General features: G+C 40.1%; 1 protein-coding gene across 1 annotated transcript in view; it reads left to right on the plus strand.

The window, feature by feature from the left end:
* AHCTF1 (AT-hook containing transcription factor 1) overlaps positions 1–14,437 on the plus strand; it is a 65,432-nt gene that overhangs the window by 887 nt on the left and 50,108 nt on the right. Inside the window, exons 2-5 of the mRNA XM_015408464.1 lie at positions 5,583–5,709; positions 7,171–7,424; positions 12,259–12,439; positions 13,071–13,278. Of these exons, the coding sequence (XP_015263950.1) occupies positions 5,589–5,709; positions 7,171–7,424; positions 12,259–12,439; positions 13,071–13,278 (764 nt within the window). The 5' untranslated portion in view covers positions 5,583–5,588. The remainder of the gene's footprint in view (positions 1–5,582; positions 5,710–7,170; positions 7,425–12,258; positions 12,440–13,070; positions 13,279–14,437) is intronic.

Consider the following 14,437-nt stretch of genomic DNA (forward strand, 5'->3'; position numbering starts at 1 on the left):
GCACAACAAGCATGTGACAGGCCCTAGCGAACATTTAACACTCTGGTGAAGTAGCCTGGGGGGAGTCCATGTGACTAACGTGAGCCGAGTTTTAAATCTTAGCTTTTGTAGTTTGAACAAACGTATCCTTGTTCGATTGTAAGTAAGTTCCAGATTGTTCAAGGTGTCTTACTTCCAAGTAAGTGAGCATACGGTTGTATTGTTAAATGACAATTTTAGGCATACGGATGGATATTGAACTCGCTTGGGCTTGGCTAGAGCTTTTGAGAAGCCAGGAAAGCCATGTGCTTTGGTTGGGGTGAAGGGCCTGTTGTGGCTCTCTACAGCCTGGGGTTTGTTTCTGCAAGCTAACATAGAATTACTGGCATGGTCTATGCATGCAGGAGAGTGATGTGGTAGAAAGGACCCCCATCACTTCACATTGCAGGTGTGATGCTATGATGTGTACGTTTTTAAAGCTCTCTTTGAATGTAGTTCAAACTTGACATCAAACTCTGGGTCGTCTTAGATAAATTGCAGTGCAATCTTACGCTGAGTTGCTTCAGCCTCAACCTATATTATAATCTGAATTTGATTGTCATGCCCTTATATTTAAACACTCTGGGTCATTATTTAGATGACTGTATTTATGATGGATGTTCTGGCCAGAGAAATAGTCAACATCTTGTAAGGAGACTAGTGTTCTTGTTTCTAGCCGCAGAACAGAGAGGACAATACTAGTTTCCAACTCAATTGGTATAAAGACACAACGTGTGTAGGCATAGGTTTACAGTGACATTGCAGTCCTAAACAAAGTTAAACCTTTTGAAGTCCATTGACTTCAGTGGCTTTGCTGATGTGTAATTCTTGTTAGGATTGCAGTATAGGTATTCTTACTGTGTTTTTTTGGTGTAAACATATTTTTGAGAGTTGGTGTAGTATAATGGCTAAAAGTTCAAATAATAAATCAGGAAGTCCCCAATTCCAGATTGACTTCTGCTGTGAACTCAGGAAGTTGTAGTCTCTTAGTGCTAAACCCCCCCCCCCCACAGGGGTAATGCTTGCCCACTTTTCATGGTTATTGGAGGAATTGCAGCATGATAGTGTGTGCTTTTGAGTATTTGAAAGCACCGTACAAATGTTAGTGGTAGAGTTTTGTCCTTTTATTTTCTCAAAAATTTGGTTGAGAAACCAGAGCTGTGAGTAGATCCATTTGATTTGAAATAGTTTGTGTGTTTCAGTGAGATATTCCTTCTAATAAGAAGTGCACAACTTGCAGACCCAATTATTCCATATACACACTTATCCTGTAAGCTGAAGTAAACATTGAATTTAATGTGGCCGGAAGAATATGACCTCCAAAATGGACTTCCTCCCCGTACTTGTTCCTCATCCTGCATGTTCCCCTCCTCTGAAAGCACTTGGCTATTGTAAGTCAATAAAGTGGTAAAGAACCTTGGAAAGGATTACCTTTATGTTTGTCAATATCTTGGCTTCCCTTATCTCTAGGTCAAAGAAAAAAGTAACTAAGCACTTTAGATCCCCAGCTTTTCTTGAATTATGAACTGTTTGAAGCACCCAAAGTTGCAGCGTGCATTGCAGGAAGCATGGCAGCAGTAGAGACTAAGAGTCCGTATATCTCTTGTGTTACCAGTTTTATTTCTAGTATTGACAATCGTCTCTCTGTGTGTAAGGGAAAGTAAATAGAGATTGAATGGGGGCATGGTGGTAGTTTGAGAGCTGTTAGAATTTATTAGGCAAAGATATAGCAGAACTTGACTGGTTGGCGCCAAGATCTAGCACTCTGCGACCAGGTTTTTGGGACGTGATCTATCTAGGAACTGAAAGAACCTTGTCTCACCTTATGAAGAGCCAGCGTGTTGTAAAGGTTATACTAGGATCTGGGAACCCCAGGTTCAAATCCCAACTCTGCCATGGAAGTTTGCTTGGTGGCCCAGACACACTCAACTTCTTACCTCACAGGGTTGTTGTGAGGATAAAATGGAGGAAAGAAGACTGATGAAAGCTTCTTGGGATCCTCACTGGGGCAAAATGTGCGGAGTAAATAAAAAAAATAAAAAAACCCTGCTTGAGGTAGGGAAAAAAATCCTTGGAGGAGCACATGTGAGTTGACTCTCCAGTGCAAACTGTTCAAAGGCTTTAATTAGTGCAGAATTCAGTGGCCTGCTTTTTAACTGCTGTTGACTGCTTAATGTGTTTATGTGATACTCTCATGATGTGATATCCTCACATTCTTTTACAGACTGCAATTTTAATGAGTGTTCTAGGGATTATTTTTAAAGGGGGTACTTCAGAACTGGCCATGGAAGTTAGGGCTGTGAATTCAAAACCTTAAGCAAGGTCATATATTGAATTTCCAGCTATTAAGAATATGGGAATTGGTATTTCTATATACTATAGCAGAAAGAGGAATGGGTGTAAATAATACTGTGTGAAAGCAGGAAATTGAACAGACAACTTTAAATAGGACAGGCAGTTCAGTGGGAGCTCAATGTCTCCTTTCCATTACTTACATGCTGCTAGTCTTGCTAGTGTGCAAAAGTCCACCAGGCCTCATCAGGGATACCTTCAAAACAATATGGCTGATCAAAGCTACCTATTGTAGCATTGAATTGTATAGAAGTAAGTTAGTAACACTAAGATTAGAGAAACCTGTTATTTGGATAGCCTGTTACAGAGATAGTGGGTAAGATACAGGGCCTTGAGTCAGAACTCATTCAGGGAAGAAATCAATAGTGTTATACTACTTTTAAAAATACATTTGTTAGAAGTTGAGTTGCAGATTGTTTCCAATTCTTGTTGCCTTTGCAATGTTTAACACCTGTATTTGTGGCAATGTGTTTCATAGTGCTTCAGGAAACTGTTCCCAAACTGTGAATTGGACTGATTGTAATAATACCATCTCTATGAGTGGCCTTGTCAGCCGCATTCTTTGCAAGATTGTCTTATTTCTTCAGCTGATTTCTGGATGCATTCATACATTTTCATTTAGCATGTGACTTTGCAATTGCACTTGTTCAGAGAGTGCTCAACTTGTTCAGAGAGCGCTATGCTGTGGGCTGGCCTTTTGGCTTTACCTTTCTCCTTTCATTACCACTGCTAATATATCTAGCTTTTAAAACACAATTCTAAAAATTACTGTTATCAAGATGACTTTTTTGTTACCTTTAATCCTATATTTGACTTCCAACACATTGAAAAAAATTGTGCATATAGTTTCTTGCTGTGTTTAGCTGTACATCTCTTATTTTTAAAGCTCTATGTTAATCTCATAACTAGGAAGGAAGGTTTAGAGGGCATGAGTGGGGGAGTAGCGATGTGCATAGTAAGTGGACTTTGCTGGTTTGGTCCTTGGCAGTCATTTAAGTTGATAACAAAGGCTCCCTTAACATCAGTTGTGTGAAACTGCGGACATAGACACCATGGCTTAATCCAGTAGAGGCATATGCCAGTTGAGTACATTCTACGAAAGCAGCAGTCTCAGTGGGCTCAATGGACCTATTCATAGTTTGTTTTATACCTAAGATATCAGACCCTACCATGCACCTGTGCATAAACATATACAAAACCCGGCACATTGACATCATTTTCTAAAAAAAAAAGTCAAGATTGCCAAAGTATCATTGCAAGTATACATACATGGTTTCTCAAATTAAGTGCCTGTAAGGAAATGTTCTCCTATGGAGGTTTAGTGGATAGGTTGCTTTCACACTGCATATCACACTCTGGATCATAGTAGTACATTTGCTTGCTACTTGGTGGTACTTTCTTAATAGGATAATACTGACTTTGAGTAATGATTTAGGGTAAAGGATCCTGTTCTGTTACAGAGTTAGTTGCTAAATTTTCATCCTGTTATTGTTTTCACCCTGGTTCTGGGGGTGTCTTTGATCATGGCTTGGATCTGCAGAACTCAACCGCAGTAAGGATTTTTGCCACCTGCCCTTGTTTCAGCAGTGTTCTCTGTTGCCGTGACTACCAACTTGCCCCTGCCAAAGTTGTTCCAGACAGGCATGAGATGTGGGGCTGCAGCAAGAGGTGAAATTAGCAGAAATCCCCTCTCTTACCCAAGTGGAAATGCTCCATTCTGATAGGGATATTGGATCCATCTTTGTGCAGTGTAATTACAGAACTAGATAATATCAGATGAGGGAAAAGGCAAACATTGCACTTTAAAGATGGTATGGATTAATTTAATTCAGTTTCATGTGGTAGGTTCCTCTGTCTCTTAAATAAGCAGAGCAATGCCTCAAAGTATCCCAATTTTAGATCTGATGGCTCTTACCACAGGAAAATAAAACACTTGTGATTCACATATAACTAAGCCATTCTGTTCTTTGAGTCCAACTGAGAATTCTAAGGCAAAGAGCCTTTGTTGGCCGCAAAATTAAGTTGGAAATTAAGGAAGGCAAGGAGGCAGCATAGCACATATCACCTCAACATTACAGAAAATTGCCTTTACAGGTGTTACATCTAAGGAGTCACAGAGAAAGAACAGAAACTTTACAACACGACTTCCCTGTTACTTTGTTCACCCCACATCGCTACAATTGATATCTTGTGTTGAAGCTAGCATACTACATAGCTGAATTCAGAATATCTTGCTGTTGGGACTGTAGTGTGTCAGCAGTCTCAGCTCATCTGCAGGGTGGGGGGGGGGGGGCATGTGCTTGCCTGTCCTTAGGTGGTGTTCCAACCTCCTCCAGCTCATGTGGCATCCTGGTGCTACCTTTTCTGTTTCTGTCACTGAAACCGTCCCCCATGTCAGTCCCTCCTGCGACACACATTCACTGTCCTACCAAAGAGAGGAACTCTCTCCAGGCCCTCTTGAAGGCCTGGCAGTAGCATGGGGCAGGAGTGGATCCTAATGATAAATGCCTGGCATGAGGAAGGGGGTAGCTTAGGCATGAGTCTTGGAATCCCCACAGAGCAGGAGGTGAGTAGAGAGGATAAGAAGGAGGTGGAGGAACCAGGTTTGCACCCTGCTGTTCAGGCCTCAGATCCATATCCTCACAGTGCCACCTGGCCCATTGTGGGCTTAGTTCGCTTAATGGAGTCTGGCTTGTATGAACATCACTCAGTCTCTGCAGTGGTTGTTATAACACACACACACCCCAAGTGTTACAGCTGCATACTTATGGATCTGCAAGTATAGAACCTGTTCTCTGGCTCAGGATATGATGATCCTGAAATGGCTTGGTTTTCTTTAATAAAAAATTAATAGAGGTTAAGAATTGGCTTCTAGTTCTTTTATGGCTAGCAGGAGAAGTTTAAACATCTGTCGAACACTTACTCAGAATCTTAGAAGCCACAGCAAGAAGTGAACCCTAGATAGCCCCATCTTTAGTTTCTCTTGTCCCTTTGCGTTAACTTCTCCAAAGTTCATATTTATATATATCTCACTGAATTCTTTTTAAGGTGCAGATTTGGTTGTCTTGCGTACTTATTCTAACTAGCATTTGGATTTGCTTGGTGCTCAGTATGCATAGTCTTAGCAAGAGGTACCGTAATAATTTTAGTTAAGGCCAATATGTAGCACTTCTGACTACCTGCTGAATAAATTTCCTTTTGTGTGTCTACAGCGAACAATGCGAGACCTAACAGCTCATGTAACCAGCAGCCTGTTGCAGTTTCCAGAAGTGACTACACAAGCTCTTGGAGAAGATGAGATAACGCTAGACTCTGTACTTAATGGGACATTCACTGGAGGTAAATTTGAGACTTGATTCCCCCCCGTTAGAGTGAATTCTATGTAATAGCCAGGACAAAGAATGATGTACTTAACTGGGAAAAGCAAACTGTATCTGTATAGAAAATAGTTTACTTCCCCTCCTGGTGAAATTAGTGGCCAGCTGCAACTTGTATCGACTCAGATGCAGAATAGGACCTTAAGGATGCAGCAGTTACATCTACATACAAATTTATATTGTAACAAGATGGATGTATGGATGGTTGGTAAGCTTGGAAATTTGGGAAGAAGGCATGTTACAGCTCCTCTGAAGGAGGAAATAAACAGCTTGACAGAGCTCTTGGATCACACTGTGCTCTGGATTCCCAGATGGCTGCAGTGGCTAGGGGCACTTTTAATCATCTTTAGCAGGTCATCTTTGTATGATACCCCTTTGACCATACATGGAACCTTCAGTATAGACTGCTACAATGCAATGTACATTTAGCTATCCTTGAAAACTTCAGTTAGTGCCTAATGCAGCCACCCACCTGTACTTGCATGTGGAAAAGAGCAAGAAACTCATATGTTGACCTGTCTGTGATGGTATAGTCTTTAGGCCCAACTTATCTTCTAGCGCTGTCAGTGACCTGGATACTATAGTTTTGGGGGGCACATCATGCCATTTGTCATCAAAGCCAATGTATACTTACCCTCTAACTAGCATTCCCTCATTCCTTCAAGTTCACTGACTTGAAGTTTGAAATCTGTTAAGGGCAGGTGGGGGATTTGACCTTGCATTTTATTTAATGTTGCTTTAGAGACACTAAACTAAGATGCATCACGTTACCTGTATACCTGAACCAATATAACCCTAGAGCAGCATTTCCCATCTCCAGGCAGTATGCATTTGTAATTCAGCTCCTTTCTTATCTTGGTTCCATTGTCCTCTTGGATTTCATGCTGGAAGTAAAACTAAGGGCTGGTTCAGTGCTCACAAGGAAGTTTGGTGCTAGTATAGGATGCTTTAAAAGTGTGAATGTGCATGGCAAGGAACTTCAAGATGGTACTATTTCTGTGTGGCGTGCCACAATGATGGGACAAGCTTTTTGGAAGCACTCTTATGGGGATTATACCATGCAGCTAACCCTGAGTGTGCTTATAACTCTATACATCTAAAAGTAATTCTTGAATATTAAAAAAACTATGTTGGTAGACAGTACAGTTAAAGCATAAGGAAAAATCCTGAATATAAGTACAGCAGTGGTGTAAATAGGCTGATAATCTGCAGTGCAAACAAATACTTTTTCAGTTCATCTGTTGATTGTTGTTGGAATTCCTCTGTAGTGTAATTGATCATAATGAGTGATCTGTGTGGCACCAAAACTTTATATTGTTAAATATCCCCCACATGTTATTCCTTTGGGGATCCTGCCTTCATATTCTAACCTTCTACATTTTGCATGCTTCCTTACATAAACATTTCTCTAACTTTCTTTTAGGGCGAAATGGGCTGGCTTGCCTGGCATGTGGACCTCAACTTGAAGTAGTAAACACAGTCACCGGAGAGCGACTATCTGCGTATCGTTTCAGTGGAGTGAATGAACAGCCACCCACTATCCTCGCAGTGAAAGAGTTTTCCTGGCAGAAAAGAACTGGTCTGCTAATTGGCTTGGAAGAAACAGAAGGAAGTGTTCTGTGTTTGTATGACCTTGGAATATCAAGAGTGGTTAAAGCAGTTGTTCTTCCTGGAAGGGTACATGTCTCTTAAATCTAAAAACGAGGCTTCTGTCTTTTTGCATGCTGGTGTTGTCATCTCAGGGCAATTTCTCCTTCTGTGTTTTCTTCATGTTTTCTTCAGTTTAAATAAATCTAACATTTTAGTACTATGTTCCAGATAAACTAGCTTCCTCCTCGAGAAGTGGTGGTTCTCTTAAACACTAATGGGTTTACTATTTGGGTTACTTGGAATTGGAGGAAGGTATACAAATGCAAATCTGAATGATCCACCTACTAGTAACAGGTTTAAGATGGAAACTATTGTATCTTTTAGGATTTAGTATAAACTAATTATAATTCTTTGCTAGTAAGGATGAGACAACTCAGGATCCATGGTTGGTGATGTCAGGTGTGCATGCATAGCAAAACTTGAGGAGGAGGAGGAGGGCACTAAAAGACTAAGGGGCTTTTCAGTGGCAGCCCCAAATTATGGAACAGTCAACCCATGGAAGTTCTCCTGGTTCCCACACGCTCAGCCTTTAGGAGAAAGCTGAAGAGAGTTTTATTCAGGATGACATACGATTAATTCTTCTGCCTACTGGCAGCTTTAAATTATTGATTTTCAGTTAGTGGTTTTATGTATTTTAGTGTGTTTTATTGCCATTTATATTGTAAGCTGCCTTGAAAGCCAAAAGGGGAGTTACATGGAGTTACATGGAGACCACTGCAAATATTGTATAGATGAACCAGGGTTCTGTGGCATGCTGGAGTTTCCTGATGCGTGTTCTCATCTTTAAAATCACACTTTTGTCTCCTGTAATGTGCAAAGTGACCTTTTGGCTATTTGGGCGTGACCTGAATTTGTGCTCCAGTCAGTCTGAGGGTGGCTGGAGTCTCCCTTTATCCTCCACTGTATGCTTGCTGACTTTTCCTTTTGCAGCCAAGAGCATTGTTGGCATAGTATGTTCCTACAGCTTTATTCTCAGTCTGGCGTTCTAAATGAGATTACTGTTTATTGCTTTTAGGGTTATTTGTACAAGTAATGTGCATCTTGTGAATATTTTACCGATCACATTTATTCTTTTCTTCATCATTCTATTACTTTTACATTTGTTTACTTGCTTCAGATTCTTAATTGCACTGGAATTTCTTGATGTTTTGTGGTCAAAAAAGACAAAAAAGATAAACTGGAATGCTAAAATATATTACTGGTTGTGTTCAACCTGATCATTAGGGTTGCCCGGGCGAGGGGGGGGTTGCCCACTTTAGGGGGCCCCAGTCCGCCTGCCCTGATCCGGCTGGATAGAAGTATATGAATTGTACATGTACATAGAAGTACATAAATTGTTGTATGGTAACTGATGAAGATAGTGGCCATGGTGGCTCAGAGGTTAAGACGCTTAGCTGCAGACCGGAAGGTCTGTGGTTCAGGCGTTTGAGACCCTAGTGCCGCGTGATGGAGTGAGCTCCTGTCTCTGGCCCCAGCTCCTGCCAACCTAGCAGTTTGAAAGCATGAAATTGCAAGTAGATAAATAGATACCTATTTGGCAGGAAGGTAACAGTGTTCTGTGCGTCTTGGTGTTTAGTCATGCCGGCCACATGACCATGAAAACGTCTTCAGACAGCACTGGTTTGGAAACGGAGATGACCACTGCCCCCTAGAGTCGGATTCAACTAGCTTTCAAGCAAGGGAAACCTTTAACTGATGAAGATGGTTTCCCCAATTTTTTTATTTGCAGAAAAAGCAGTCTTTTGTAATAGTCATACATTCAGCTTTAAGAGATTTAATCTTGTGTTTAAGTACACATTTCAGAAAAAAACCTATAGCTGAAATTTTAATTGGAGTTCACTTTATTAGCTCACTTGTACCAGGCGAAATATATTAAACAAAGAAGAAGTAAGTGTGAAAAGATTTTAAAATATGAAAGGATGAATTCTGGGTTGGCTCCTACAAACCACAACCACAAGGGTGCTCACGAATGTGGATATTTCCCACTTCTTCCTTGAACCAGCAGACTTTTGAAAAGCTGACTTCTCATGAACAACATGTGGTAGGACATGGTGTGATGCTGTGAGAAAGGTAATTGAGTTACATTCTGCACTCTTCTGCCAGTGGAGTTTCTGTTGATAAACAGGCTCTGCCAAAAGGATGTGAGAGCAATGTAGCCACAAATGATTTACCATCATCACCACCAGTGTTCCCTCTAAGCAGAGTTGGTGTGAGCTAGCTCACAGTTTTTTTAGCCTCTGGCTCAGTTTTTTTGTCTTAGCTCAGGAAGGATGGCTTCAGAGCAAACTAATTTATCCAGTAGCTAAATCACTTGCTCACAACTTTAAGGCCAGTAGCTCACAAAGTAGAATTTTTTGCTCACAAGACTCCAGAGCTTATATTGATCACCACCATTCACAGCAGCCCCCTGTGACATTGTGTCTGTTGGGCTCCTGTGTCTTGGAGCATCAGCTTTTTGGAATTCTTGGGAAGCTCCTGAGGAAAAGAGAAAATTGGTTAGATTTGTAAGTACCTTCCACTGGTGGTTCACAGGGTTCAATCCTCTGCCTTTGACCTTGTGTATTTCTGTGAGGAAATTCAATTGTGCTCACGATGATTGACATTGAGTCTGAATGGATTCCCCCCCCCCCTGTAATTATTAATATCTAGTCCATAGTTTTCAGCATATAGCTTTATCGAAATGGTTTGACAGAGTAACAAGAAAAATAACTTCCAGCTTAATAAACTTGGACAAAGGGAGGAGTTCGGGGCTTATACCTTAAAAGAGTAAAAAATACTCTTAGTGATTTTGGTAAAATATATTGCCAAATGCTATTCTAAGGAAAGAAGGCAAAAAAACATGTAAAAGGGTTAGGGGATGCCTGAATTATTGCATTTTCCTTCTGACTGCTGTCAAGACTTGTGTTAGCAAGGTTATTTGGAATCCACTTTTAATAGACATGTTCATTTGCTTGTTACATTTTCTCCCCAGTTGGGTTAAGTTTTCTTCACCATTTTAGGTCATCTAAATGAAATCATCCTGAATATGCAAGATTTTGTCAGTATAATTGGGAAGGAAAACAATAAGCAAATGAAATGGGGATGTGAAAAGGAACTGTTTGTGTCTGAAAGTGAAAATTAGATGAGAAATTATTTCATTAGAGAACATTTCTAGGTCTGGGTGAGAAACTGCATTGACTTTCTCTGAATTCTCTTTTCAGTGTACATTATTTGGGCAAATTTATGTCACCAGTTCAGTTGAAAAGATTATGACTTTCAGAACTTTGAATACGTTATATTGTTATTGGTGATACTCTAGCAATCCAGTGTAGTAGTTCTTGATGTGCACAAATTAGAGAAATGTGTCCCAGAGTAAGATATGTTTTAGAATAGCTCTATTTTTCATCAAAAGATATAATTGATGGACCATTTTAGCTTTAGCTTAGAACAAGAATTCTACTTTCAAGTTTATCCTTCTTCCAAGTTGTCACTTTGTAAAATGCCTACTTTAATAGTGTTTTTGGAGATAGTATTAGTCATAAAAAAGTACTTCATGCTAACTCAAGTTCTGGGTTTTTAGATTACGTTGAGATCAACCTTTACCATGTGTGGTTGTATAATGTTTTACACTGAATCCTATCAGCTCATATATTCCATTTCCCTTTGGAAGCCATGTGAAATTAGGTTGTCTAGCATTAGAGATGTATTCTCATTTTCACAATTAATGGAGATCCCATTTTATAATAAACAGATCTCCTGGTATAGCTTCTTCATGCATTAAGCAAGGTGGAAAAGGAAGTACACAAACCAAAGGTCTGCTCCCAATTGAGATTAAATCCTAAGAGCCAAGTAACATATGAAACTCCATTTGAATTTCTAAATAATGTAGGTAAAACAGTGACTGGTGCATTGAAGTATAACGTATTCCTGTTAGGAAGGATTATGTTTGGTTTTCTCTCCCCCGTTTTTTGTTGTTGTTTTTTACCAACTCAGTGGTGTGTTCTGTGAAGCAGAGTCTGGACTCTTCACTGCTCCCGTGACAAAACACTTTTTGCTTCGTGTGTGTGTTTTTAAGGGCTGAGATTTGCAAATGTAAGCAGAATCCAGGTAGTGGTGGTATATGCTGAAAGAGAATATCTCATGGAGCTATTTCACTCGGGAATATGTCCAGTCAAAGATGGCTTCTACACAACACAGTAGTTTAACAGACTTAGCTGGTGATCAGAAATTTTAAAAACGTTTAACTCAAGTTTGTGTGTTTACACTATTGTAGTTGATATACAGGCTGGAATGGCTTGTATTAAATCTCATTAGCTTCAGAATGATCTTAAATAGCTCTAGAAATGTCTTTGCTATTGAAGTAAGCTGCTATTCTTGTCTGGTTAACTGAAATTGTATTTTCTAAATGTTACACAGTCATATTGCAGAATTGCTGCACCCCTGTTTGTCATTTTACGTGTACTTGGGGAAAATGACAAGTTGATTTAAAACACACACAGAGAACTTTTAGCATGATCTAGCATGATCTAATTGTTTGTTGAGATGGTGTTTAGCTAGCCGGAAAAAAATAAGGAATGCATTTTGCTTGTTTCCTAGTACTTGTGTCTGCTTCTGTTTTGTCTGCTTAGGAAGTGGGCAGAACAGTTATTGGGTTATGCCCAGATACTAGACAAACCTGCTTACTGTATTTTAAAAAAATAAATAAAAATAAAAAGGGCCATTTTTCTGCAGCTTCTCATGGTATATTGGGACCTTTAGCCCACTCCTAAACTTCCCAGGACTGCAGTGTTGGAGTACAATGATACAACAAACAGACTGGAATACTTATATAATGATCTTACAGTTCAACAAACAGCTTAAATAACACTTTGTTTTCTCATAGGTTACTGCAATAGAACCTATAATTAACCATGGAGGAGCAAGTTTGACAACCCAACACTTACACCAGAGTCTCAGGTGGTTGTTTGGTGTGGCAGCTGTGGTTACAGATGTTGGACATGTCCTTCTGATTGATCTTTGTCTAGATGACTTGTCATGTAGCCAGAATGAAATAGAGGCATCTGGTAAATCAAATTCACTTTTCTCTGTATTATTGCTTGCTTCTTGAAAAGCAAAGTAGTTGAATTTCATAGAGCACTTCTAATATTCTAGCTACTGCTAGAGGGGATGTGGCTAGGCAGTTTGTCTGTGCTCCTAAAACTAGGCTTGTCTACAGTTGGATTCATATTGTACAGGTTGGTAGGGGGGATTATTGGTAGTGAAAACATTACATTGATCTGCACCACAGCAGTTGATATTTTAACCATTCCAACATATTGGTTGCTTCTCACATGCATTTCTTCTAAAATATTTCACACTAATAATAATTATACTGCTTGCATAGCACTTAGATTGTTCAAAGCACTTCATGTTTGTAATCATACAACATCCTTGTAGGGTATGCTGGTATTGCAGATGTGGGGACTAAGTTTGGAAATATTGCTTAGCCATACTATGTGGCATTAGATAAAATGAGATTTGTATCTGTAACCTCACATCGCGCAGCCAGTTCTCATGCACCAGCTATGTCATCTAAAGAATCCTCTGAAATACCTAATAATGTATGCTTTGTTTGTTGAACTGTATCTTTTAAAATAAGATACTTTTGTAGCATGGCTTAATGTGAATTTATATTGCAATACACCGTGTGTGCAGACCTAGAAGTTATCACCGGAATCCCTCCTGAAATACCACAAATAAGGGAGACCATCACAAGGAAAGGTCGGCATCTCTGTTTCCAACTACTGAACCCATCTGGAACTGCTGTGAAAACCCTCTCATACATACACAGAATCAACCAATTGGTTGTAGGGTGTTCTGATGGTTACCTCTCACTGTGGAACATGAAAACCTTGAAGAAAGAGTAAGTGTGTTTATATGAGAAATCATGGGTTTCATTTAATTTTAAATGAGGCATCTCCAGGGGTCATTTGGGGGGGGGACGCGGGGGGACGCCATCCCCCCGGGTGAGGTGCGGGAGGGCGGGGCCTGGAGCTCCCTGCTGGTGCCCGCTGGAGGTCGCCGCCGGCTGTGGAGAGGACACACTTCCGGTGATGTCAGGGAGTGTGGCATATGCTAATGAGTCCCCCTAGCGCTTTTTCTACGAAATGACCCCTGGGCATCTCTAATTATGCATTAATTGTAGATGTTCTTGAATTCATCATTGTAGTCAGGTCTTGGCTTACATAAGGCTTCTATAAATTGTACAAGTGACTTGTATGAAATACACTGTTCTACTTAAAGGCCATTTTAAGATGACAAAATTTAAATAATTGGGATTGGATATGATGTCCTGTGAGTGGTGGTCCACGCACAGAATGGAACTTTCCCACCTTTTCACTCTCACTGCAGTGCACTGCACCACTCTGAAAGAGCACTGGGTGGAATGTGGGGGGGGCCTGCAGTGATAGAGGGCATTAACAAAATGGACCCCTTTCCACCATTGGAGAATAAGTTTTGGATCCAACTCATTGACTTTCAGCTGTTATGTCCCATGACATTCTGTGAAATACTCTGGAAAATGTGGATAAACAAACATACATGAAGCTAACTTCTCTGTCACACCATTGGTAGGGCTGTGAAACAGCCGAGTATTAACAAATAAATTAGAAGGTGATTAATGGGATTGACATACAACTTTATGCTCATTTACAAAGCAGGAAATATTGATTGCTGGAATTTCTTTAAATGAAAGCTTTTCTATGCCCTTGGGGCTTCAGGTTGAGAGATTCATCTGCTTAGCTAATATGTACATGGTTCTAGTAAGGTTTCCATGTGTTTGTTGCTACCTCTAAAACTGGGTATTTAACAGTAGACAGAGGTGCTGGGTGACAGTTGCTAATTTTGCATACCTATATTGGCCTTTTAGTGTAAATTAGAGTCTTAAAATAGTGACGGAGCTTCAGGATCTTGATTCTGCAAGACATTAGGGGTGATGTAATAATGAGGATTTCATTATCACTAACCGCGAAATACTTGATTTTCTCTGCTAGTATCAAATTAGATTCTACAATTATTAACTT

Source organism: Gekko japonicus, unplaced genomic scaffold, assembly GCF_001447785.1.
Source record: "Gekko japonicus isolate JY-2015 unplaced genomic scaffold, Gekko_japonicus_V1.1 scaffold897, whole genome shotgun sequence".
In the NCBI taxonomy this organism is placed as follows: Eukaryota; Metazoa; Chordata; class Lepidosauria; order Squamata; family Gekkonidae; genus Gekko; species Gekko japonicus.